Source organism: Pezoporus flaviventris, unplaced genomic scaffold (assembly GCF_033815535.1).
Source record: "Pezoporus flaviventris isolate CSIRO_AGI_PZ_B2104156 unplaced genomic scaffold, CSIRO_AGI_Pfla_v1 ptg000016l, whole genome shotgun sequence".
NCBI classification, from domain to species: domain Eukaryota; kingdom Metazoa; phylum Chordata; class Aves; order Psittaciformes; family Psittacidae; genus Pezoporus; species Pezoporus flaviventris.
Genome location: NW_026892564.1, coordinates 1,999,951 through 2,026,710, shown reverse-complemented (window position 1 = coordinate 2,026,710; position 26,760 = coordinate 1,999,951). Strand labels below are relative to the sequence as shown.

Here is a 26,760-nt window from a genome sequence, read left to right as displayed (position 1 = left end):
TTTCCTTCTTAGCTCACCAGCCCCCCCAGTAGAGGGTTTGATCATTGATGTTTCCAGAATACTTTTGGGAAGCCTAGTTGAATAGGTAGTTTCAGATATGGTATTTAGAAAACATCACATCCTACAAATGCTTTGGAACTCTGAACCATAAATATGGTACTGTATTCTCACTTTTATCAAAAATCCACAGTGCAGACCCTAATGGACATTATCTCTGTGATGCTTGACAAGAAAATCAAGTAGATGCCCATCCATTGTTTCTCTGGAAATACAGGAGCTCTCAAACTCTCCGAATTAGGCTCTTAGTGTGGAATATCTCTGTTAACTTGTCATTTTCAGGAAGTAAAAATAAATCTGTGAACTTGCAGAGTAGGAGGGCAATTCATGAGAAGCTGATAGAGAGCTGATAAACACCAGTGGGGCTTCCCGTGATGGATCTCATTGCTGCCAAAAGTGTTAACAATAGCAATATTTTAATTCCAGGAGCTTGAGTTCAGGGACACTGATCCTTGTCTGTTGCTTGTGGTCTCCTTTTCTTTCTCAATCTGTTCCCCCCAATTTCATAGAATCATAGAATAGTTAGGGTTGGAAAGGACCTTAAGATCATCTAGTTCCAACCCCCCTGCCGTGGGCAGGGAAATTTCCAACAAGATTTCTAAAGGCAGAAGAGAGAAAGCCATGACCACTTTCAGAGATCCAAACTGGCTGAGATAGAGTTGGCAATAACCTCTCTGTATTGAGACTTAAGCAGCTGGTGATTGCTTCACAGCATAAATACATGTCAAAGAGCATAAGCAGTTCCACATTCTTTCCAGCAAACATATTGGATCTACCTATGCTCATTATTACTGGTCCAATTTATCCAGGATTTCACAAAGTTATAACTAGATAGATAATCCAAGCCCAAGGCTCAGGCAGCACGGTGCCAGTATGGGGCATGATGATGCCATGGACAAAGCTCCTGTTGGAGAGCTTGCACCCGACCTTCTCTGTCCAAGAACATGGAGGAGATTGGTCATTCAGTATTCAAGCTGTGCTCTGGGGCTGCATATCCTCTAGGAGAACAGTTTGTCTTTCCATTCAGTCCATTCCTCTGTTGTACAGCCTTTCTCTGCCTCTGGTCATGGTGCTGTTACAGACTTATCCATCAACAAGGAACTCGCCTTGCCCACACTATCTTGAACCACTAGTTCCTTTTTTTTTTCTTTTTTTTCAGAATGATGGTTTCTTTTTTTTTCCATATTTATGAGCTGTTTTCTATTCACAGTCACCGAATTAACTCTTGAGTTTTTACATTCTGTCTTTACTTACGCTGTCTTATTCTCTTGAATGCACGTCTTGTCCTGCATAGTTCTTACCACCAGAGTTAATGGCAGAAAGAAAGAGTGTAGCTAATTTTTCACCTCCTGTGCAGTCATTGAGGCTGGGAGTTAAGAAAAGACTTCACCAGAATACTGCCTCAAGACTATACTTTGTAAATGGAATTCATTTTATATGGAAGTCACTGGGACATAAAGGGTGCAGAATTTTAATGTCATTTTGATAAGCTGCTTTTGAGAATAAATTTCGCTTTAAAACCTCAGAATGTCAGTAGAGAAATATGTCTGTTAAAAGCCAGCAAGTATAGACATATCCTTAGAAGGGAATAGAAAGAAACAAACTAGTGCTGGTTATTCAGGGAAAGTAATGGAATATATAAACCTCTGCTCTGTACTGAAAGAGATCTCATGAGAATATATGGGTTGCTAAAAATTAAGAAAATGCTGAAAACAAAATTTCTGTCACTATTTAACTCCTCGTGACTGCGTATTGCAACACTTTTGAATTACGCAGTAACATGTATGCATTTTCAGCAACAGCACCGCATCATTGCAGTGAAATCAACATTGAAACAGTTGAGGGGACTTCATTTAGGTTTTATTCAAGATTTCAAATGAAGATGGGCAGTTCTTAGTTTCCCTGCAGGAAGTATATTCACCTTTGTTGCGTAGGCACAGTACTGTACAATGGCTTTTCAGTGGGTTGTTTTTTCCTGGGTTTATTCTTCAGCTAGTCTTCACACTGAGCTGAGGAAGGATAGCATGTAATTTAATATAATGAAGGTTATTGCTGAGGTAATTGTTGCATGGGTAATATTAAAGTAGTACTTGGCAGCTAATGAGCACTTCACTTCCCATTTCAAAGTGGGAAAAAAAACCCTCAACAGCAACAAAAAAAAAAAAAAAAGGAAGAGAAACGGCATCATTTAGGCCTCTTTATGAGAAAGCATTAGAGCATTCTCTAGAATGACGATATTTATCATCTCTCCTCATATGTGGTTTGCCGGCATAACCAATAAAGAAAAATAACACAAAGCCACCAAATGGTGTGATTGCAGATCCTCCATTATGGGCATTGTAAGCACTTTTTGAAGTTTGGGAATAAATGAGTAGGTATTTTTAGATATTGTTGCCTGATGGGGACATTTATGGTACATAAGTGTCACCATGATGCCCCATAATTAAAATTTGCCTTTGTCTCATTACTGTTCATAATCCTACTTGTATGCTGGCTGGCCTGTGCATCCTTTTGTTGGAGTATGGTCTGATCTAGGATTAATAATCAGAGTTTGGCTGTGCCCTGCTCTCCTGTTGGACTCAGGTGTATTGTGTTCATATGTGCATTGCTTGACTTGTAAGGCAGCTGGCTGGCTGTGATGAAGAACCGGAGGGAAGATGTGCACTTGGGAGAATAGCTTCTGGTTTCCTGGCAAAGTCTTCAGGTTTTTCAGCAAACCTTCAAGGCCAGTTTGATGGACACGCAAAGTATAGCAGGTGATCTCAAAGGACATAGCCCTTCAGCAGCAGAGCAGAGGATGGCAGAACTGCTGGGGTGTTCATATATATGCTTTAATAGCTTTAATAAGTGGACCATACTGCTGCCTGCTTGCAGAGCCAGATCACAAACTCCTTATCTTTTAAATCTGTACCAAGCTCATGTGGCTGACTGAAAGCTCACAATATTTTCTGTAAGAAAAAATGCCTCAATTGAAACCATGGCCAAATCTCACATTATTTAGGTTTTAGAACTTCAGGGGCAGTTTAGGTTATCAGAATAGCTAATATTGCAGTATTTCACTTTATTACAGCTGTATACTTTTCTGTGTAAGAACTGCCAGCTTTCAGATGAGGCTGAATTTCAGTAACAGACAAAATTATTCTTAAACACAGCTTGTTTGTAGGCCTGTTTGGGACATATTGAGGATTTGTGTGAATGTTTTCTGTGAAGATAGATTATTCAGGTCAGGTACACAGTATGCTCCCGGTGTCTTAAATTTAGGAATTTTCCTACACTTCAGCATTGTCTCTGTCAGTGTTTCAGGTTTGGAAATGCAACTGATAGGCAATGGGCTTTTCTTTTAAGAAGACTCAGGATGCTTGACTAAATTACCAAGTTGTGAGGGCTTCCAAAGGGAAATTGCCCAGACTGGAGCTTGTCTGAGGAGAGTTTGTCATCAAGGGGAATTCTTAGCCATCTAAGAAATCTTTCACCAGCAGTAGACATCCCTTACATAGAAAACACTGCCAAGCACTTATGGAAATATTTGAACTGGAAATGACTGGCTAATTGATTGACTGGTCTTTTTCTACCACAGCCTTTATTTTTCTCCCCCCCCTTTTTTTTTTTTTCCTTTCTAAATCAGACTGTTTAAAAACCAAAGACATTCCTGCCAGAACTGCTTCCTCAGTTGACTCATTTTTCCTATTTCCTCCCTGGCTTCCACTCACCATGCTGGGACAGGAGGTTCTCCTGTGTCCTGCTCAAGACTCATCTCCTTTTGCAGCTCAGACTGAGAGTTTCACTAGTCTTTTGCAGACTCTCACGCAACCACTGGTTGCGAACACCAAGGCAGGAGGCTAAAATGCTTCATGCTTTAGTTGCCTGAGGGCAGCCAGAAGAACAGCTTCACTAGGAGGGACCAAGAGGTTAGAGCAGTCTTCTGGGAACTGAGGGGTGTGAATTCAAACCTCCTTAGAATCGAACTATGGGTGACTAGGCATGTTGAGTGAAGTGGGTCAGCGATAGTACTAGTCCTCAGATCTCATTGTGAGACAGTGATATTGCTTACTTTTGAAACAAAGGATTTATCCAGCTCTGGAAGAGGATTCTACATGGAGAACCATGAATGGAGACATATGTCCTGTGTTAGGCTCTTATGTTATTGAGAGGAGTATGGGTTGGCATTTCTCATTTCTCTGTTTCATGCTCACTCTGCCAGCTATTGTCGATCATGCTCTCAGAAGTCTCACTTGCCCCATTCACAGCATAGAGGGAGCCTCAGCCCTCAGGAAGACATCTCAAGGTGCCATGGAAATCCAGTCTTTGAAATCCTGCAAGTTTGCATTTCCCACTTTTCATTTGTTCAGACCTCTGTGGAGCCCTTGACTGTTTGGAGCAGTTTTCTCTTTTTAAGCACTCAGCACAATACCTTTCATCAGCATCTTCTCCCTGAAGTGCCGTTTACGTTTGCCTGTTTCTCTGAAGAAACACAGAGCTTGCTTGCTTCTGAAACCTGAAGTTCTCTGCTTGCAGTATTGGAGCAGTTTTCCCCCTCTGGGCGCATTCCAAACTACAGAACTTGTCTTTTCTCAGTTTTCCTTCTTTGTTACTCTTTGAGGCTACAGCTTTTCCCACAAGATGACATGACGAGTAGATAGGTATCACTTCCCCTGCCTTCTCAGGGGGTTTACCTTCAGCTTTATGAGCCTCAGGAGAGATTAGCTTTTCAAGCTCTTGTCAGCATCCTCTGAGAATGTGTCAGACTTTTCTCCCAAAGCTTGTATTTCGTGCTTCAGTGCTGCAGGCTGCTGGTCATTTCATCCTTGAGTAAGATCACTTCTTTCTCAATGATGCTTGACAAGAAGTTTGGAATTGCCTTTTCTTAGACTAAGATGTTCAGCTTGTTTGGGACTCAAGTGCACTGTCTTTCAGGCAATTTAATGCTTAACCTTCTGGTTCCCTGTTTAATGGTGCACGTCTCTCTTTCAAAGAGAGCTGGAGAAGAGAGAAAAATTGCCTTACAGACATTTTGCTATCTTGCCAATTTGAGAGGCATTTAGGGGAATTGTGGGGGTTGTCTGTGAGAATCTACTAGGGATGATGTCAGTGCTTCCCAGTGCTGTAATGCTCATCACCATCCTTCTCTCTTCCCTCAGCATCTTCAACCTTGAGGCCCAGGGAAATGTTATAAAGGACAAATGAACCTACATGAGCATCAGGATGCAAAGTCTGAGTGCTACCAAACATTAAAAAGGTAACTTTCCTTCAATTGGAAGGAACATCTAAAGGAAAGTTGAGTATTGCAATGTGTAAAACAGGCTGGCAAGACTAAACTTACAGCTGTGAAGTATTACCAAGACAGTTGCCCCAGGCACTTTTTATGATCATGGTTGCAGTTGGCAGAGCTTTTCTGAGTTCTCCATCTGCAAGGAGGTGGCTTGGAAGGGCTGCATCGGGGGCTGAGGACAGTCTAGTATTTTCAACTGTGAGTTCAAAATATTTTAATGTAAGCATACTTACAAGCAGTAGTACCAGCTTGAATTGCTTAGTATGGAAGAATTTTAGAAGCTGGACCTATATTTTCCTGTTGGACTTACCATGCATAAATTGCAGTATTTACTGACATTCAGTGATGGTACCAGACCCCAAATTTGGTTTTCATCACAGAATTTTCATTTCATGGTCATGAAAGGTGAAACTGGACTGGCCACTTTCACTTTCCTTTTTAAGGGCTATTTTTAAAGTGTTTGAATTTCTGGCTCCCCTCCATTTGACCTGTGGTGTAATGTTTGGACTAGAGATGCTTCTGGGGAAACATTAAATCCAAACAAACTCCTTCCACCCTGTTTTTCATGAAATCTTTCTTGGATGGTCACTAATGTTCTGGGTTTTTTTTTCCATTACATTCTCTATTAAACACAGACATGCACTAAAGATCTCATGATTAGTAACTTCCCGAAACTAAAGCCATTTTAAATGCTTTTTTTTTGTTTGTTGTATTTTGGAAGGTGATTAAAAACACTGTGGTACTTACTTTTTTGTTTGTTTTATTTTTCTTTGCTTTGCATTTTTTTGGGATTTCAGCAGGATTTTTTTAATTTGTTTTTTTCCCAAGGATGGGCTGGGAGAAGTGACGGATTGGAAACCCTGGAAAGCCTTATTGCTAAAATCAAAATGTTTCCCCCTAGTATCTCTGGAAATTAGGAGAGACAAGTTGTTAAAAGAGTTGGTCTGTTACACTTTGATAGATGGAAACTTTCAGTAGTGACAATGCCTTCAGTCATACTTAAGAGCATATGAGTTCCTTCTTCAACAGCATGTTGACATGTTGAAGCTGCGCAGATCATGCAGATGCAACACAGGCAAGCTCTGGGAATGTTTTGAAGAGAGGTCTTTCATTTTTACAGGGAGTGTGGCAGAAGCAGAATGAAATATTCAAGGCTCACTGTTAGGAGTTTAGTAAGTGGGTCGGTCCCCTTTGGCTGATTCTCCACTAGATATGTCCCAGTAGAGGAAGAACCGAAGGTCAGAAACAGAAGGAAAGAGGGGACCAGATGATCAGGGAAGAATTGATGTGGGGTTTGCTGTGGCTGTGGCCTGTCTGAACTTTTGCTGAAGCCTGGCTTCCCAAGAAGTTGCAGTTATTTCTCTGTCTTGCTTTATCCATGCTTTATTATTTTATTTCAAGAGTCGTAAAATCATCAACTTGAAACGCACTGAAATCTCTGCTTGCTTTGCTTATGTCTAACATACATCTCTATCTTCCTCACACCTGGAATAACATGCAAGGGGCCTCCTCATGTCTCCACAGACTGCCTTTGTTTCAGGAGTTTTAAATCAAATCATTTACTTTGTATGCAATTGTTGAATAAAGTATGTATTTCATATGCTGCTTTGGTAGCCCAAGTTTCTTAAGAGATTTACATTCTTCCTGCTGGAGTGTTTTTTCAAATATATCTGGTTTGAGTTGACGAATCTGAGAACTATAATCTCTATTTTTATTATGAGCTTCTTGGCATTGATATGTAATAAATTTGCTTCGTTACCCCATCCAAGAGAAATACTGCTAAGTTGAGGGTCATGAATGTTTCATATCAATATCCTGTCTTTAATAAATCCTGGTCACTTGTGCAAAAAATCTGTCTGCTTTCTGTTCTGGGATATGCAGGAAGAAAAATATGGAGAAGTGAAGTATTTCAGTCTGGGACTTCCTTCCTTTTTACTGCTTCTGTCTCCTTTGTCTTCTTGGTAGATATCTCCGGGATGTGCTAATTTGTCCAGGCTGCAGCTGAGCACAGGAGCCGGGATGGATTTGGTCCATCCATACTTCTTGTGGCTTACTTTCCAAAATGTTCTAACCTCTAGAATTTTAAAGCTTCTGCTCTCTGAATCCTAAATTCTTTGTTTATAAGAGCTTCCTCCGCAGCCCAATATATTCTCTCTGTGACAGTGGCAAGCAAAGAAGTGGCAATATGAGACCTATAGGCTTGTGAAGTAATGGAATAAACCAAGAAGACCTAAGTGATGGGAACCGTATGCTATGCCTGGCATGTGGTATGTGGCTGTTGCTCATGGGCATAGCTGGTTTTGGTAGTAAGAAGGCTTTCTCAGTATAACATTGCTTGTTCCTTTGTCCTCTGGCAGTGTCCCTGTCTTGCCAACAGGCCAGCATCTACGCTGGCAGCTTGTTCTGATTTTCTTTGGTTACTTTGTTTATTGGGGATGGACAGACAACCTTAGGGGTAGGCTGATGGCTTTGTGAGGGAGTGACCTCAAGTGAAAGAAAGTAGATGAAATGAGAATAAATTAAGACTATATGTTTTTATTCTGGTTGAAGTTTCACAAGATGATCCGTAGGCACTCTTTCGGTATGCAAGCCTGAGACAGGGAAGATTAAGCCACATCGATTGGTGTAACACCACCTGTTATCTACAACAAACAAAAATTCAAGCTATGTTCTCATAACAAATGAAAGCTATGGCATAGTAGCTTCCCAGATGAGCTGTGATACCAAGATGTTAGTTTGCTTTGGAAGATGCTACCAGGATGTAATTTCACAGGTGGGTTTACTGGGCTGTTGTAACTTGTCAAAACACACTTCAATTAGTCCAATTACTGGAATTCCCTGGAGGAAGGCAGCTTTCAGAGGAATGAAAACCACAGCGTACCAGCACATACAGTTTTTTCCTCTATGGCATAATAGGGTGACTTGCATGGTTATCCCATCATTGGTCCTTTCCATGCTTAAAGAAGTATTTCCTATGAAGAAATAAGAACGAAGCAAAAGTCCAGACCACGTTCAGTGGCCTGAACTTATTTTGAAGTAAGGTTCTGAAATGGTTTAGTGGTGGACTTGGCAGTCCTGGGGTAAAAGTTGGACTTGATGATCTTAAATGTCTTCTCCAACCTAGTTGATTCTACTATTTTATGATAAATAAGAGAAGAAAACAAAGTATGGAAAGCTTGGGGGAGTTTCGTAGTCATCTAACCTCCTCCACGATGAAGGGAGAAGAAAGATTTGCTGTGTATGTGGAAGACAGGAGGCATGATTTTGCAATTATGGCGTATGATGGAGACTCCAGAAATCCTGAGCTTTTAGCTCTGCCCCAGATCTGTTTGCCATTCCCTGCTCTCCTTGCCACAGGCAATATTAAAATCAGTCTGGGCAGACACTGGAGTCTTGTGAGGACGGACCCATGTTGTCTATTCTATCTGATGTTGTTGCAGAATATCGGGATCCATCAGCTCTGCAACACACCTAGATTTCCTCCCAGAACAAGAACAGGGTGGGTCTAGGTTCAGGCCATTGAGTGGGTGGGGGTGCAGGACACTTCATGTACAGTGTAAATAAAGAGGTAATGTATTAGCATTGCTCCAGACAGAAAATGTCTACAGTGTGTATAAACTTATCCTTTGTTTGGGGAAATGGGACCAGCACCAGATATTAAAATCTTTGGCCTGAAGCTCCAGACTTTATCACTTGTTTGGTTTGCTTTTCAGCTCACAGAGCAATTCTTTCCCACTCTAAGTTCAGCTTATCACACCAAAAATGCGTAGTGCTATTGCAGTATCTGTGGCAGATAGTGCTTTCAATGAGGTGTTCCATGTGGAAAGCAGCAATTCCACGCAGTGCAGCTCAAGTCTTACTGGAGCTTGAGAGAGCAGCTGGCTTGGCCAGTGCATGCTCTGTGATACTGAATTTGGGCTGACACTATAAAATCTGACCCATCAGTACTTTATTGCTGGTGTAGGGTTGGTGTGTTTCACCTGCTGTCACTGGATCAAGAATTGCTGGTGGTCTGCTGAGAAGCTGTTTGTGTATGTGTGTGATTGGGTGCTTTTTCCACTCCTGTTTCCAGGTACAAGGATGCTGAGATTCGTGGAGGAAAGAGGATGGAGGCTGGTTGTCCCCAGAACTTGTCATGTTTCCAAGAGCTGTTATTTGTGTTGGTTTGCATGGAACTTATTTTTGCCAATGATGGTCACTGGACTCCATTTACTTCATGTTTTGTAGGTAGTTGTTGAGTTTTAGGGGGCCACCACCCTGCTGCTGGGGCAGGGTAGCACTGAATTACATCTTGCTGTGCCAGTGATCCTAGTCGCACTGCTGGAAGGGGGGATATCCATAGGAAGCCATGCTGCCTCATAACCACAGCACACCCTTAGAGGCTCTGCTGGAGTAGCCTCTAAAACCCCCAACAACCCTCCACTGCCAGTTAAAGCAGGAAGATAGTTGCAGGTAGTTAATTAAATATTGTGTAAAGGTAGTTATGTAGCCTGGCTAGGTATGTTCTCCTGTGATACATAAAAAAAGAGGGAATTGGAAAGACGTCTATTTTTGCATTGGTAAAAGAGCAGCAGTCTTTATTTCTGAAAACAGCCAGGGGCTGGTTTGGCAGCAGAATCTTAACCCAGCAGCAGTCATGCTTTGCCATCTGCTCAGACAAAGCACACCTTAAACAAAGTTGACTACTGAGCAGAAACAGGCAGCATGCGATGTGTACATGCACGCTGTTCTCATCAGTGATTGCAGGGTCCCAAACCTGATCAGACCCCTGCCCATCAACACCACTGGAAAATCAACAGCCTTCGTGCTTTTTTCTTCTCTTTTACTGGCTGCTCTGATGTCTGTCACACTCTCCATGCATAGGAGGTCTGCCCTGGCTTTTGGCTGCTCTTGTCCTCTCCTCGCTCACCAGTGCTTTCCTCCCTCCTTCCCAAACGTGGAGGCAGTGGGGATTAACACCAGGGGCATGCAAAGCCAACTGGCAGAAGAAAAGCATCACAAGCTGTGCATCTGCACTGGACTATGGGGTTTGACTTACACAACTGAAACCCTGAAAATGGTTTTCAAAAATACAGTTCAAGAGAAAAAATAAAGCTGATCTCTTGTCAAACTTAGGGCTGGGATCTGTCCTAAAGGAAACAGAGGTGCGAGCTCTCTGCTACCTTCCACAACAAATGCCAGTATTAACTGGACACTTATTTAGGAAATTTTAAATAAAAAAATGGCTTCTGAACCTCACTGAAAAAAGAAAAAACGAAAAAAAAATCTGTCTTGGTGGAAAATTTTTGTGGTTTTTTTTTTTCCAACAGAAGCTGAGGAAATCATTATTCTCCCTGTCACTTTCCTTCCTGCTTCAAAAAGTGGGTGGGGAAGGAGAGAAAAAGCTGGACAAGGAAGAAAAAAAAAAAAAAGCAAGCGATTTCATTATTTAAAAGTAGGAGGGGTTTTTGTTACGGAAAAACTTGCAGCATACCTTTGACACAGCTGAATCCACCCATCCGGTGGGAGGTCCGCGTGCCTGCCCAGTGTGGGATAGGAGGCAGACCAATTGCCATTCTGTGATGGAGGGACATGGTGGTAGCACCCTGCTCCAGCTCCAGAGTCCTCCAGCAGCTGCAGCACAAGGCAGGGAGGAGAAGAGAGATGGAGGAGATGGCAGATGGTGGGAATAGACTGTCAGTGCTAAGAGTGGGAGACCAGAAGGAATCTACGCTGTCTGGCAAAAATCTCACTTTGTGTAAATGCAGACATCAGAATTTGACTCAAAGGTGTTTTTTTTCCAGATTAAATCCAGCGCCTTAAATTCTGCGTGAAGCAACTGACAGAATAGAGGTGAGGTGCAGGTGTTGGAGGATGCTTTGATAAGCAGAGACCGCAGATCAGCTACAGTCTTGGTGTGGCTTTTCGTGATTTTTTGAGAAATTGTCATGGCAGAACTTGCATGAGCAAAGAACACAGATAGGAGATATTTTCAGATACTTTAATGAGTTACTTGTCGTCACTGGATGACTGAAAACAGAACAGGGCAAAACTTCATTGTCTCCATCTTAAGTGCACAGGAGCTTCTCTGTGCGGAGCCTTCTCAGCTCTGCAGCTCAGAAGCTTCAAGAAGATCCACTCTGCACAGGGCTGCAAGGTTAGAGCTCCAGCCTTGTCCCAGGCACATGTGTGCATATTTGTCTCCGTAATGTTTCAGCCTTTCTAGCTCAAATAGCCACTGACCTCTTTGGTTGTCTGCTCCCTTTGGTTATCAGTACCTCAGTGGGTTTCCAAACTCCAGTAAGCTCAATTCCATTCTGAGATTATTTGGGGCAATTTATTATTTTACATTTCTAGGACTTGGTAAATTAGTTTCTCTGATTAAAGCTGCAGAGGCATAGCCGTCAGCATCTTGAAATGGGCACCTTTGAAAGCAGCGGTCGTGAGCAGGAAATCCAGCATGGATGAGCTTGCTGGGCTGTCAGCTCTTCTGATGCTTTTCCTTTTGTACCTGTGTAGGCTCAGCTCTTTGGAGTTATTTGAACATACTCACAGCAATCTCTGTGTACATAAACTAATACATGGAAAGCCTTTTTCACAACCCATGCCTGAGATTGCAAACTTTCCGGCACAGTGTCTCCTCCTGACATGTTTGTATTTAGCAGGCCAGTCTTACAGGGAGTTTCCAGACAGTACAGTGTGGAAGCCATAAGATACAGTAGTTCAGATTTAAGAAAGGCTAGGAGGCTGTTGGTTCAGAGTTCCTGGAAAGCCTGGGATGGTGTACAAATGAAGTAATATCTAAAACATCTTCAAATATGTTTCTAAAGCAAATGTTGCACAATTAAATTAAGGCTTCAGAGGAATGAGAAGTAGAGGCAGATTTGTTTTTCTGTTGAACAGGATAAGTGTGTCATATTTAATGATTCCCATAGAAAAATACGGACTTCAAAATCATAGCCATAGCTGTGTTGTCAGTCTGACAAAGTATATCAGATTGGTATGTACAGAGCTGTAGACCATTTCATAAAACCTGAGGAGTTCTCACTATCTCTTTCTAGTAGAGTTTTGTCTTTTCCTAGGCTTTCTCTTTTGGTCCAATATGTGCATTCATGCAGTAATTATATTTTTTTCTCAGGGTCAGAGACCAATGAGCACCAGAACTGTGCTTCAGATTGCTTCAGCTGCCTCCTGCTGTCCCCGCGTGTAGCTCTGATCTTAGTTGATACGTATTCTCAAGCTGTGTCTCTTAATGAAACTGTCTTTAAAATAGCAATCCATGGGTTTACAGAGCTACAATTTTTTTACAGTTGTATATCTAAGACAACTTTATACATTGCTTGAAATTACTTCATTAAGCTTGTGTTCAACTGTTCCAAATATACTTCCGTTCCCTGTAAAACTTGTGCTCCTACTGCACTTACAGACACAGGCGTCTTTGGTTGACCGAGTTTCTCTACTTGCATGTGGAAATAACTGCCTGACACAAAGAACAATATTAAAAATTGCTTCTGCTTTCCTTGCTTGGTTTACGGAAGGGGTCTGTTGAGTCTCCTTGTCGAATGCTTTGGACCTGGGTTGTTTAAAAACGACTAGTGGCTTCTTGTTCCGAGCCTCACAGTCTGCCTGCACAGAGCTTCCTGAAAACATTGAGGCTCTTTACAGTTTTCAGCTTGACTGTCTCCATTCACTTGGCAATTTTGGATGGGAAAACCTTTGTAAATCTTTAAATGCCATTATGCCTCAGGCAAGGAGTTTTCATGGGATGCCTAGAGTTCTCAAACTATTCAAATACAGTGTTAATATCAGTAAGTATCTAGTAAATAATGCATCTTGAAAAGTCTTGAGTTGTAGCGGTACCTTCATGTTCTTGTCAACCTCTTTGAGCAGACAGTAAACCCTCGTTTTCAATCTACAAAACTGAATAAAGATACTTAAATAGATCAGTCTTTTGGCCTTAGGAAGCAACTCCTGCACTGCATAGCAGACTTAGAAAACTGGAGTCTCCCAAAATGAGGGAAAACCAAAGCACTGAAGCCAGATTTTCATTTGCCTTTTGCACTTGAACTTGTAAACTTTCACATGAGCCTTCTGTGCCTGTTGTTAGCATATTTACACACACTAAAGTGCAAGTGGAAGGTCAGATTAGGTACCTGGGCACTGTTTGTGTGGTTTGCACATAGCAAAGTTGGGTTTGCATATGCTGATGTGGTATGGCGCATTTCTGCTGATGGAAATTTGAGGCCACTTTGGCAGAATGTGTTAACCTCACATCACCAGATCATTTGGCTCTTCTGTGATGATCACATACACAAAATTAGGTAACACATTGACTGTGAAGCTCAAAATACTTCGTGCTGTCTACCACCGAAGTCAATTAGAACATTCATTGCAGGATGTGTTTGATCCCTTTATTAAATTCAACCAACGCATGACAGTTACAGCTGAAGATGGAAGAGAAAGATACTGATGTTTACGGTTCTGGCACTAAAATTTTCAGCATTATAAAAAAAAACAAACCCTGATCTCTTTGTTTCTGAGTTTGTACAACTAAAAAGATGTTTGCTTAAGGAAAAAAAAAATGCTGCTTTGTAAGATTGCTTTTCCATTGTTAGCTGTAGGAGGTAGCTGGGATGTCAGGAACAATTGTCAAGGAAAGAACAGCCCTTCTCTCTTGTTCAGAGCAGGATTTCAGACAGGGACACAAGCATCGTTTCTGTTTCTGCATCTCTGGGACAGAACAGATTTGTCTAGTTTTTTGGTTTGCCTTTTGGTTTTGTTTCAGTCTTGCTTTGGTTAGCCATGGCTGTATAAAAATCCCAAACCAAGTAAAACAAATCTTTTATGGTCTGTCTGATCTTCCAGCCTTTTCATTTCTGATGTTAAAACATTTGTATTTCTGATTTGCTATGTACAAATGCCAGTATGACAGAAATTTCAATTCTGGACCAAAATCTGGCAGCTATTAGACTACAAAACTATGAAGGAAAACACTGTTCTGATGTGTGAGACAAGAAAATTAATTGTTTAAGCAAAAGATTTTTTTGGAAGTTTAGGTTTTGTGTTTTGATTGTCTCACTGATGCTAGCATAAATCTTCTACAAATACTGTAAGTAATACAAATGTTTGCTAATAGCTTGTTTGATTTTGATCTGGCTTCAGTTGCTTTGGCAAAATTCTCCTCCTAAGTGAGTAAGAGTAATTTGGTCTGCAGCTGTGAGTCACCTCATTACTTTCAGTGCTGCCTTGGGATCTGTTATGACTGCAGCTGGTCAGCATGCCTTGTCACCCTGTACGAGCCGTGTCACAGAGCAGCCACGAGCCACGCCAGTGAGCACATCACATGGGATGTTAGGTCAGTGCTGACTCAGAGGGGAAACACCTACAGTAGTGTAAAATGCTCTGTGAATTATGACCTGTTTAAGAAATTACTTCACCTATGTTCCCATTTTCATCTTTTTTTCTCACAGGGTGATGTGACATTTCCTTAACCTGAATTTGTAGGGATGAACTCAAGAAGGGGATGAATTTGCCTTGCAGATACCTAAGACATTCATTTTTTTTTTAACTAAGATTTTGAAAATATATGTGTGTATATGTATGTATACACACACAAATATAATTTCATATTTGTTTTACAAATGTGAGATTTTAAAAATCCTGTGACTGTGACCTTCTAAAATGACTTCCCTTTTGGTCAACTAGAATTGCTTTTGGACTGATCCGTTAAACCATCCATGAGATTCCAGGTGACTTGGCACTTGATAGGGCTGGTTGTGATCCTAAGCCTCCCACTAGTGTGGAAATACAGAGAAGCAGATGATGACACCTGAAGCTCTCCTTCCTGACACCTATGGAAAGCGCTGCCTTTTGACTCAGGCTGATGAATCCCACTTAGCAAGCCAGGCGTAGCGAGCAACTGTAGCTGAGCTGTGTATTTCAGCACCAGTACCTGGTTTTCCCTGTGGATTTTCAAATGTCAGAAAGTCTTCTAAAGTTCATAAGCCTTTAAGGCACTGACACAATAAAAAGAGGGGAAAAAGAAACCAGGAGGGGTCTAAGTCCATGTTGCTTATGGCATCTTGTGAAGGCTGTTACACCTGCGCAAAATGTCTGTAAAGAGACACTCAACTAACCCACTGCATTTTATTTACTTGCTTTGCATGGGTGTAAATGATTAAATAAAATGCCAAGCAGTGTAGGATTCAGCATAATGATAGTACTGTTTTAGCTTGCTCTGCATGGCTTGTTCTATTAATATATATTTGTGGTCAGGAAGGAACGCAGTCTCACTTTGCTAAAATCTGAAGCTCAGTAAAGCATAATATCTGCAGTATTAATTTTGGTTTGACACCTGCCAGGCAAAGATCCTTACAGGCATTCTTCTCAACCGAGCTCCATCTGTTGCACAGATCTTCAGTTCTGATATTTCTAACTACTCGAGCCAAAGAAAAAAGAAGAGCCAACTTGAATTTAAAAAGTATCTGGGAGGAATGAACAGTTTTATCAAGGCTAAATATAATGCCTTGTTGTCATACTTGGTTTAAGTTCTGTAAGGGAAACATGTACAATTAGTTGTCTTACAGGAAAAAAGAATCCTTCATACTGGCAGTATGATTTTTGTTGTTCGGTGAAAGGAACATGGATAGCTGAAGCCCAAGCCCATGATTTTATTGTTGAATTGTTCTAGCCTTTAGACAGATTTCTCGGTAGGAAAGTTGCTAGTGAAAAAATTGACTCACTTATTGTACTCAGATACAGATAAAAAGCCCAAGGACTCTGCTGTGATTGTTGCATGCAAAGGAGGAGCAGGATTAGCGCTTGCCTCAGGTCTTTGAAAGACAGCTCGGGCTATTTGAAATAAACGTTGAAGTAGGGTCTGTCAAAGAAGTTAACTTCCAATCCCCTGACAAAAGTTGCATGATGAGTTTGTCATCTAGCTGACAAAACAATCATTAATTGCTCCAGTTGTCTTTGGTTTGCACTTAGAGTGGGTGAATTACTCTGTCAGAGCTGCCCAGCCCACATGGGTAAACATTTGCCTCCTGTGAAACCATGAGAAGCCTACTGCAAATATGAATGTAGTTTATGATCATTGTGGCTTCATACACCCATCCTCTGTTAATTATTATTTGTGATAGCGTGGCGGAGAAACCTGAGTGAGGGAATTGATGGCTCTGTGTGCTTCAGACCAACAATTAGTAGTTGAAAGTGCTGTATTAACAAACTCATTGAATTCACTAAGAACTGCAGAGCATTCAAAGGTATGTAGAAATCCACTGGCATACTTCAGAATATGATTTTTTTGGCATTATTTCTAGAGTTGACTCTTGGTGTGACTGCCAGCATATAAACCAGAGGCTCTTATCTCTGCTCTCTCCGGCTGTCAGGTAGCTTTGTGCTGTCTCACAAGTAGTTGTTCTGGCTTCCAAAAAATAGTCATACATCTTCTTTCCATATAACTTTTCAAATCACATTTGTTCATTTGGGAAAAAATCTTTGGCCAGGGTCTGAATGCTTGGTATCGGTATTCAAGCAGTTCTTCCAAATAATTCCTAGCAGCTCAGGTGTTCCTCAGAACCTTGCAGCTAAGTAGATATTTCTTTCTTCCTTAGTGTAATGCTGCATGCTGAGCCTGTTCCTGCATTTATATCGAACATATTAATGTGATGATTCCACTGTTAGCTGTGGCTTCAGTGCTGATGCATATAGCTTATTTATGTATAACAATATAGAAATCGATAGGAAATATCAAGCAAATTTTACTTCCACTTCAGTGCTACAGCAGCATCAAATGCTCCTAGAAATAAAAAAGTATAAAAACACAGTAAAGTCCAATCCTGTCTGCAATGCTGGGTAATCCTGCTTCAAAAGACAGCAGATATTATAGTATATTGTGTTTGTGTTTTCTCTGCATAGATATTCTTTTCCTTGCATGTGTCCATCGTCACTATTTTATTTAAGAAATTAACTATTTGATTTCATGGTATGCAACAGCAGAGAAATGCTAGGGAAGCAGAGTAACATCCACTCTATTAACTGCTGAAACTTCCTCCCTGTTCTTCCCAAATAAAAAGCAAATTAAAAAGTGAAATCCCAATCTCTTTCAACTCCTTAAACGCAGGGATTGCTCCCTATAGCTTGAAAAGGGTGAAAATTTATGATAGCATGAATTTATTTAGCAACTTCTCTGTCAATCTGTTTAATATAGAGTAATATTGAAGACCATCAGTATAACAGAGATCTGTGGAGGTACAAAACCTGTAAGACAGATTAAGAGAAAGTTCAGGAAAACTGAGTAGCTACTGGAACTTCGTAGTGGGAATACAGTTGAAAATTTTTGTCATTAAATCTGAATGTTTTTTTTCAGGTTTAGCAGTCTGCTGCCACATCCACAGCTACTAAGCAGTCATTAGCAAGTGATAAAGAATACACAAATTAGCTGCTGGTATTGAGCCAAAACAGAAACATCTGCGTCTTTAAATTGCCTGTAGGTTTACAAAATCTTAGACGTTGTCTATTTTTCCTACCCTAATGCCCAAAATGTGTTTAATGTCACAAAGCATGATGCTTGAGAGCTCACACAGGAGACGAGATTGTCAACAAACGAAGATATATGTACTTTTTAATAACACCAGTAATTCAGACACCCAGCAAGCTTTTGGCAGGAAGGAGCTGAATATTGTACCATGGGTGGATTCTGCTTCACTTGAGCGAGACCGTTCGAAGTTGCCATAGATTTGATTATCATGGATCATGGCCACAATTTATTCTGCACGTTGTCTGTCATAGTATTAGATTCCAAATTATTTAAAATAAGGCAGACAACTTCCTGTCTTTTATACAAGTCATGAAAACCAGCATGTTGTGGAAGAATGCAGCCAGTCTTAAAAATACATTTCATATTTGCTTTTATTTTGATTAGTGCCTTTCATAATTAAATTACGAGGCATGGAAGTGGAAGTTACCGTGACAGAAATACACTTATGAGTAAGTATGTTATGATCAGTAATTGACAGAGGTTGATATTATTCTGGATATTAATGGCTTTGTATTCATCAGATCAGAAGTTACCAACCTACAGAAACTTTACAATCCTGCAATTGTGAAGCAGAAGTGCAGCATATACTCGCATAAACATAAAATTCTTTGTCAAATTTGTTTTACTGTAATGTCTGTCGAAAAGAAAGTGCCACTTTCTAAACCTTTGTTTTAGGTGTTTTTCTTTTAATGAACTTACAGTACAGATTCCATGCTGTAGTTTAGTCTGGGTGTTTAACTGACCAAGATTTGATTTTGATTGTGTTAGAGAAGATGGTATTTATTCTTGGAAAGGTAACTGGGCCTGTTGTTCCTACAAAGGTGCAGGTTTTCCATCACCAGGATTTCCCCGTGCTGAGTCAGATTTGTGGGAGGAAGAAGTGGGAATCCCAGGCAGAGAACAATGCATGCTTGGCAGTCATCATTAAGTGGTGTCCTCTGGTAGCCTCAAATGGGATGAAGGAGGTGGGCATCCCTTTGGTAATGAGCAGAAGTCTACAGAGGAGGCAGTCTGCAGATAAGTGGAAGAGCTTCTACAGTCTTCGATCTCACAGTGATTTATGTGACTTATGAGAGAGATAGACAGAAAGAAACAGAGGATTAACAATGCACATACTAAAAGCCAGAGAAGGCTTCTCCAAGTTATTTTAACATCTTCTTCGAGTTATTTTAGTATTCTTTTAGGTTATTTAATCTGAGTGTATTAACTTTATATATGGGAATATATCTATAATGGGGTCAATTATCTGTCTTCAAATAGTACAGGATTTACAGTTCAATTCTTCCCGTTCCTTGGCCAAACACTTTTTGAAACCCGTTAAGACCAGGTGAAACCCACTAAGACCAGACCACTAGGACCTGGTAGTTTTGAATAGACTTTTGGTGGACTTTGAGATGCATGCTGTTTGCAGGTATATAGAAAAGATATGTATATGGTGATACATAGAAGAGAAATATTCTTCCACATTCTGTAGAGTACGATTATTTGGAGCTGTTGCAAAATGTTAATGTTCCTTTCCCAGCCTTTGAATCTGTCTGATGTTTCATTAGCAGCAACAAGAAAAAACCCAGCACCCAAATTATATAGTAGGGGTTAGTTTCTGGATAGTCTGTTCTGCTGTTTTCACTGATCAGGCATTTGAGCTTGATTCTTGTGTTTAAACAGGTCCTGAATCAGACTGTTCTAAAGTTCACAGCAACAAAATAAACTTCATGATCATTTTTAACTTGCACAGGAGGGAGTAAGTGCTTCATTCTCCATGCAGGCCTGCCAAATGCCATATATCCGGCATGATACTTTCCCATCTGGCACACTAGTCCTTCATTGCTGCAGGTTGGCTTAGAGCTCATGAATTTGGATGTGCTGTAGGAAGAAGGCAGGCCTTTGCCTGCAGTTCCGCCTGTTAGGACTGGGTTGGGAAAGAACAGCTGAACAAGAAGGCAGAAGATCAGCTGTACAAATGGAGGCCCACTGTCACCTCCCACCTCCTTTCCTAACAAATCAGGCCATGCCATCCCCTGCAGTTACCCAGCACCTCTGTTTATTGCACTCTTCTCTCAAGAACATCCACCATGATCTTGTCTTTGACTTGAGTGATCTACTGCACCCACTGGGATACCTCGAAATCCTTACTCTCTGCTTTCCCTTTCATCCAGCATCTCTGGCAGCTCAAGGGGGGCTGCGGCTCTCAAAGTCTCTGATCTCTCCATTCGTTGGAGCTTTACACACCTTCCAGTTCAGATTCTGCAACCCCACCTCACAGCTCTTGAAAGCCTGTCCCAGCCTGATCCACCAAGTGTTGTTCTGCTTCATGACCCCCTTTTACTGTTGTGTTCAGGCCAAGGGGATTTCACTTTAAAGTAAATATAGCTGGCTGTGTGCAAGTTATTTCCTATTGTGACATTCAGTCATTAAATAATTTACTGAGTGTAACACAGCTGCCTAAACACACAGCTCACAGCCTTGGCAACCATGACCATGCCTTTTCAGTGCCCACTGCTGGGTCTGTGGCTCAGGCTAGTTGAAGTCAAGTGCACTGCACTCCAAGGGGGCTGGAGTGAAGCAGATCCTGGAACTAGGTTGTTTATTATATATATGTTTTCCTTTAGCTGAAGTGCTCCAAATGTTACCGGCTGCTGGCACGTTAGCCACAATGGCTCTGTAGAGCTTCAAAGTCCCTTTTAGCATAATTTCTTACAGTAACCAAGTCTGTGTGCTCCTCTGCTGTGGGCCATTGTGTGTATGCATGTACACCTTAGTAGCTCCTGAACCTGTTGGCCAACCTCAAGAGCTCTGCCTTCTTGCTGTTGTGGAGAGGAGCAATTTCGTGACTGTCTTGAGAATCAGTAAGCAGCTGGAGGAGAGAAGTCCTGAAGCATGAGTCAACTGTAGGACTTGCACCTGGGGGAAACAAAGCTGCTTTGGTTTGCGGCTTCTGGAAGTGCTTGATCTAACTTTAGCCCTTCTCAGGGAAGAACTGTACTCCAGATGCCAGGAAAGGCAATTAAAGAGGACTCTGAAATAATTGCTTTGAACTCTTCAGAAATTGCAAGCAGCATCTTCTAAGAAGGTCAAGTGAACAATAGTGACTTCAGCCCAGATCACTGAAGGATCACTCTTTGCACCTACTAGTAGGAGATGCTGAGGCCAGATGTATGCCTAAGCAGTTACTCTTTTTTGCAGTCCAGTTCCAGTTATGCAGGGTCTGAAGGCCAGAATCACCTACCTGTTTCTGATGTGATTATATAGAAATTGAACTTTTGCCTGGCACTGTTTCTGCCAAGGGTTCTTGCATGGAATTTTGCTCTATTTCAGCATATCCCTTGATTCCCAGGGTAGTTTTCTTTCCACCAGGCCCCATTCTAGAGGCTGGGAAGCATTCTTGACCCTTCCCAGTTGCTTTTGTGTTGCACTGTGTAAAAGTGTATTGATAAGGCTCCCTGATCTCCAAGAGATGCTTTTGGTCGTGCACAGAGAAGTCATTCTTACATGGAGAGGGGTCCTTTAGACAAAACCAGAAGGCACTTGGGGTTGCCAGCAGTTCTGAGGAATCAGCTGGGTACTTTACAGATCACCAAAAAATGACTCAGCACTTTTTGCTGCTGTGACCTGTGTTGGAGCCAAGCTCGCTTGCTCCCCACTGCGTTCCAGCAGCAGAGTGGGAAGTCAGTGACTTGATGCTGGTAAAGATTTTCTCATGGTGCAAGTCAGCCTAAGAGATGGTCTCTGCTTTTTTTCATCACCTAGAGGTGGTAATGAGAAAGCAAAAACAGAAACGAGTCTTGAAGTGATTCAAAGCCCATTTTCACTGGACTTTATCTTGCATCCTCCCACTTGTGCCAAGCGGGACAGAGCTGGGGTGAGTTTATTTTCCATCCCTCTCATTGTTGCAATACCTTCTCGGAGTCTCCTACTTAAAGCTGGAGAGGTCCTAAAGAAAAAGAAATTCTAAAGCGGTGACCACCTGCCTTTGCCCCATATATAGCTTTGGTATCCGAGTTACTCTGTTTTATCTGTGGTACCGTCTGTTTGTATCCAGTTCTGTTTTCTGTCCATACTCACCAGCACCATCGTATCTCCCAGTCTGTGTAGCAGTCTGGAAGCACAGATGTACACACAGCCCAGGAGTTGTCAACATCTCCTGTTTTTTAACGGGGATATCTAGGATAAAGTCTTAGGGTAGATGAGCTTCCTTGACCAGCGAGAGCAGGAGATGAGAAGAACGTTTCCTCGTGCTGCAACTTTGCATAGAAGGATCTGTGTGTCTTTCTCTGGGTCAGTTTCAGTTCCAGAGCCAGGGTGGAGAGTGTCCTACCTACCTCTCTCCAGCCAGGAGGAAGGGGATTTTAAGGGTTGTAAGTGCCATGTCAGCAGTCTGGCTAGCAGACCCAGAAGAGAAGCTCTGCACCAGGCTGGCTCGCTCTCCAGCACAAAGCGGTTGGTTCCCCATTCCTCAGGGACTTAGTGGCTTCAGTGTGAGCAGTGAGGGTTCAGCCTCTCTGTCTCTGCAGTGTGCAGCCCTGACGCTTTGTGGTATAGACCATGGTCACAGCTGGGCATTTTCACCAAGTGAAACACCATGGTGAAAACTTGGTGTTTCATTGGAGGTGAAGGCACCGAAATTGCCATCTCCTGGGAAGGCCACAACACCCTCCGGTGGTGCCCCAAGCCCTGCTTCTTCCTGTTTATAACAATGCAGTCCTTGTTTTGCTAATCTGAAGCATATACCTAACATAAGCATGTACACCTCCACATCAGATCCACCTCAAGCTAAAAGAGCTTCACATTTCTTTTGCAAAACCTGAGGTCTCAATATCCTAAACTTACCTTTCAGATACAACTGCAGGATCTGCATAATTGAAGCTTTTGCTCTAATCTCATTACCTCCCTAGGGCAGTTCCTGACAAATGGAGATTATAAGAGAAGGTCTGTAGTAAACATAACTAAAAAGGCATCTTTAATGTTTTTGCAATGTATTCAAAGCAGCTTGGGTGCTGAGCGCAGAAAACTCATTTCCCTTTTACCTGAAATGCCATTATGTTTATTAAATTAAGAGTGGCATTGATCCAAGAACATATCCAAATTTTTTGTGATTTTGCATTTGTCATAACTGAAATATCCCACTTAATATTTCTCTATACCTGTAAATAATATTTTCCATCACAGAATACTTGTCTCAGATTTTCCTCAGTGACTTTGTATCAGATCTGAAAAAGAGCTATCACAGAAAATAAAATGGGACTAAAATAACAGTCCTTTGTATTAAATTTAACATTTGGCTTCTGTCCCAGAATTTTCCATGTCCATATTAGAATCAGATGGTAGCATAAGATGAAAAGATTTCCTGGATGGGTTTTATTCTTATTCTTATTAAAGGGCTGATAACAGGCTGAAGGCAAGATACTTGTTGCAGCAAAAAATCTGCCTAATATCAAAGGCTGGATGGACAAGCTGACATGTATTATAGTTAGGCCTCCCTGCTTGATCCTGTTTCAGTATCATAAAATCATTCTGCTAGTGAACATGAAGTATAAAAATTCTAGCGTGAGAACAAAAAGCCCGGGCTGGCAGGTAGCGCTCCTTTGTGCACACTGCCTTATGGTTAATAGCTGACCATAAGCCAAGTCAATGGTTTAATATCAAAAAACAGTGCTGGTGACAGCACAGTGTAGCTATATTTAAAATTTTAGTTATTCTCAAATGTTTGCATTCATGAAAGGCAGTCCCTTGTCCTGTTGCCTGTGCAGCTGGTAACACGTGTGATGTGACAGCACAGGGCCGCCCCACCGGTACTGCTCAGCCTTCTTCAGGAGCATCCTCTGCTCTGTCCCCCAACCAGCCACTTGCCCCAGGTTTTTTTGGCAATCTGGAGATAGAAAGATCAAAGGGACCTAAATAGTCTTCAGAAAGCAATTTTCCCTTTACTCAAAGCAGCTTTGTATAGTACTTATGTATGATTGGGCTTAAATTGTACAACTATTTGCAGGCTGTGGATATTCTATGCAAAACCAATTATTTTTGATAAAATGAAGGAGCGGTGCTTTCTAGTGTTGCTGTTCTGCTGTAGTGGAGGCTGAGAGTATGATATTGGAGCTATAAATTAGATTTTGCAAAGCGGCTCTTCTGTAGGGTGTCTGCCTCTTCAGATTGACAGGCTATAATCAGCTTTTTCTTGGGGATATTTTTGATGTTTTGAGGCAGTATCTTCAGAAACAAAAGTAGAGCAGCAATTGCAGGCTGCGCTGACCCTTCATTTCAGCTTGCAAAGGGTATTGAAGAGCAAATGTACTTTATAGATATCTTATGCTGCTTTTCTAAATACACCTTTTTAAAGTAACTGCTATGTGGTTTGCATTTACAGGTGGTAAGATAATTGTTTCACCATCACTGAGTGTTTACAGCATCAACGTCAACAACCGAGCTTATAACCAGGGCTCCTTTTATAATCAATAGGAGGAAATGTACATGTTTAGAGGAGTGATTCGCACGCTTATTTTAGACATCTTTCTGGTGAGATGGATTGTATTCTAGAAGTGCTTATTTCTCTCCTTGGTGATAATTAATCCTAGTGTAATTAGACTACCTGTACCATACAGCATGTTTCTGAATAGTACTGTGTTCTCACTCTGCTGTTAATACTGCTTGTATTAATGCTTTGTTTTTTTTAAACATAATGATCAGATTGCCACAGGGAATACACAAAGAGATCACTTGCGTTTGTAAGAAATAACTTGGTGCAGTCCCCAGGAGGTTTTTGTCACTGTTAATTACAGCTACCTTAATGCTTCCTGTGAAAGCTGTTTCAGTAGTTATATTGATCCTGTCCTCCATGACTCAGATGCTAGCTTGATGCTGAACGCCTTCTCAGATAAACTGTTGGGGGCATGTTGGGTGCTCGGATGATACTAAGGGACATAGGGCAGAAATCTCTGAGAGAACACGGGACTGTCCTGAAAACAACCTCAAGGAGGCCAGATGAATGGAGCTGTAGCACAAAAATGCCTGTTTTCAGGAATGTTGCTATAAATGGAACGAAGCATAATTTGTACTGGGAACAACGTTGATGCCCATTTGGGTTCACCTGAATCATGCTGATGGGTTTATTCAATAGAAGAAAAGACCTGGAGCTGGTCTCCTCAAGATGAGTTTGCCGTATATAACAGCTCACACAGGGCAAGTAGCATCTTAGGAGACTGAGGAATTTCCTGGGAGCAGCCCTCAGCAAAACAAAACAGAAAAAATAAATCAAATAATACCTAGTAACTAAGAAATCAAAAGTTATTTTCAAAGTGTATAAACAGAGACCCAGAATAGAAGTAATTTGATAGTACTGGTCCCACATTCGTCATTTGCCGCTATATCATATTGGTGCAAGCAGATTAATTTTCAGATGGCGATGGCTGCTGGAGACGTGTTCCTTGAAAATCTTTCGTGTTCACTATCCTGAAATCTGTAATTACTTTTGGAAGTCTTGGCTTTGGAGTAGAATTCTGATATGTGAATGTCAGAATAGGCTCCCTAGTATGGTCCACTGAGCATTAGCTTTCCTCTAATTAATCTTCTAATTGATTATTGCATTAATTTTTCTAGGTGAGTATGTAATCCATTTCTTTAATTAATTCTTTTACTTCAGCTTTGCTTATTGCCTCCTTTATCAAGGTCTTACATTAATATTTGCAGCATCACCTACTGACATGTGTATGCCTTTTGTTTACAGATATCACTGAAATTGCACCATTTCTTTTGAAGACTTCACCGACAGATCAGCAGCTGAACAAGCTTGCGAGGAGACTGGGACCCGAATGGGAGCATATAGTTCTGTGTTTGGGTTTGTCCCATACTGACATCTATCGATGTAAAGTCAATCACCCCCACAACCTGCAGTCACAGATTGTAGCTGCATTTGTCCTGTGGAGACAGCGCTTGGGGAAAAAAGCAACAATCCAAAGTCTGCAAGCCAGTCTGATGGCAGAAGAGGTGGATCCTTCTGTGATACAGTATATGCTTGAGTGAAGCCTTGCTATTGATCGGGAGCTTTCAAGTACTTCGTTAAATTAAATCAAGAGGGTTCGTGGAAATGCATGTTGAAGATCTGATGCTTTAAACTGGAAAAAAGGGATTGGGAACTATGGTTTTATTAAGCTTAAACATTCCAGTTTCCTGTGGCATCTTGTGGCTTGTAATTCTTTTCATGCCAGATTAATTTTTAGCAAGCATTAAAAAATTGATCACGCTTTCCTGTTCACTTTTATACTTTTCCAGTGGGGATATAGGGTGACACTTAAACTGCTTGTAAGCAGGCGCCCCTGCAGTGAGCTCAGCAAGGTTTCTGGTTTCATTGAAGGGGCAACACTTGGTTTAACTTATTTGCTGGAGGAGTCCTTTTTGCTGCTGTTTTGTGCTAGTTCCCTGATACCCCAGCAAGAAATGAGAATAATCACTGTTGCTAATTTAACAATTTTACAACAGTTATTGCAAGTGGCTAATTTCACATTTATAAAAGCTTTAGCACATGGAGTTTCTTTCTAGGGTAAATGGCTGCCACCTTAGTCTGCCTTTGAAATTGGTGTGTCCAAGAGGGTTTCTCTAATTATTATTTAATGGGTGTATCTGCAAGGAGATTGGCACCGTGTGTGTATGCCATCTCTTAGCATAGCACAGGGGAGGAGTTCTCAGGGAAGGCACACAGCAGAAAAGTGACCAGAAGATAGGCAGAAACAGGCAAACAGAGTGAAAAGTGGCCTGAAAAATGAGACAACCTTTCAGTTGTCCATGTTTGTCCATGGGAGACAGCCTGGGGCCTGCTGAGTCTTGCACTATGCTCTGGATCCGGGCAGTCTTGTTTCACAAAAGTTTTACTTTTAGGTCAAGTATTCACAGTCATCTTCCTCTGGCCACCACATGCCCAACAGGG

At 41.4% G+C, this 26,760-nt stretch overlaps 1 protein-coding gene across 5 annotated transcripts in view; it reads left to right on the top strand.

Annotated features, from left to right (window-relative positions):
- The window catches only part of CRADD (CASP2 and RIPK1 domain containing adaptor with death domain), an 81,375-nt gene extending 55,293 nt beyond the window's left edge, over nucleotides 1–26,082 (top strand). For 2 of the 5 annotated variants that reach the window (XM_061454613.1, XM_061454614.1), the window contains exon 3: nucleotides 25,564–26,082. In XM_061454613.1, coding sequence (XP_061310597.1) covers nucleotides 25,564–25,859 — 296 coding nt within the window. In that variant the 3' untranslated portion in view covers nucleotides 25,860–26,082. Of the gene's footprint in view, nucleotides 1–5,195; nucleotides 5,294–9,553; nucleotides 9,779–18,230; nucleotides 18,296–25,563 lie in introns of all 5 variants that reach the window. The other 3 variants (XR_009743592.1, XR_009743591.1, XM_061454615.1) reach the window with 3 other exon arrangements.
- The last annotated feature ends 678 nt before the right edge of the window (nucleotides 26,083–26,760 follow it).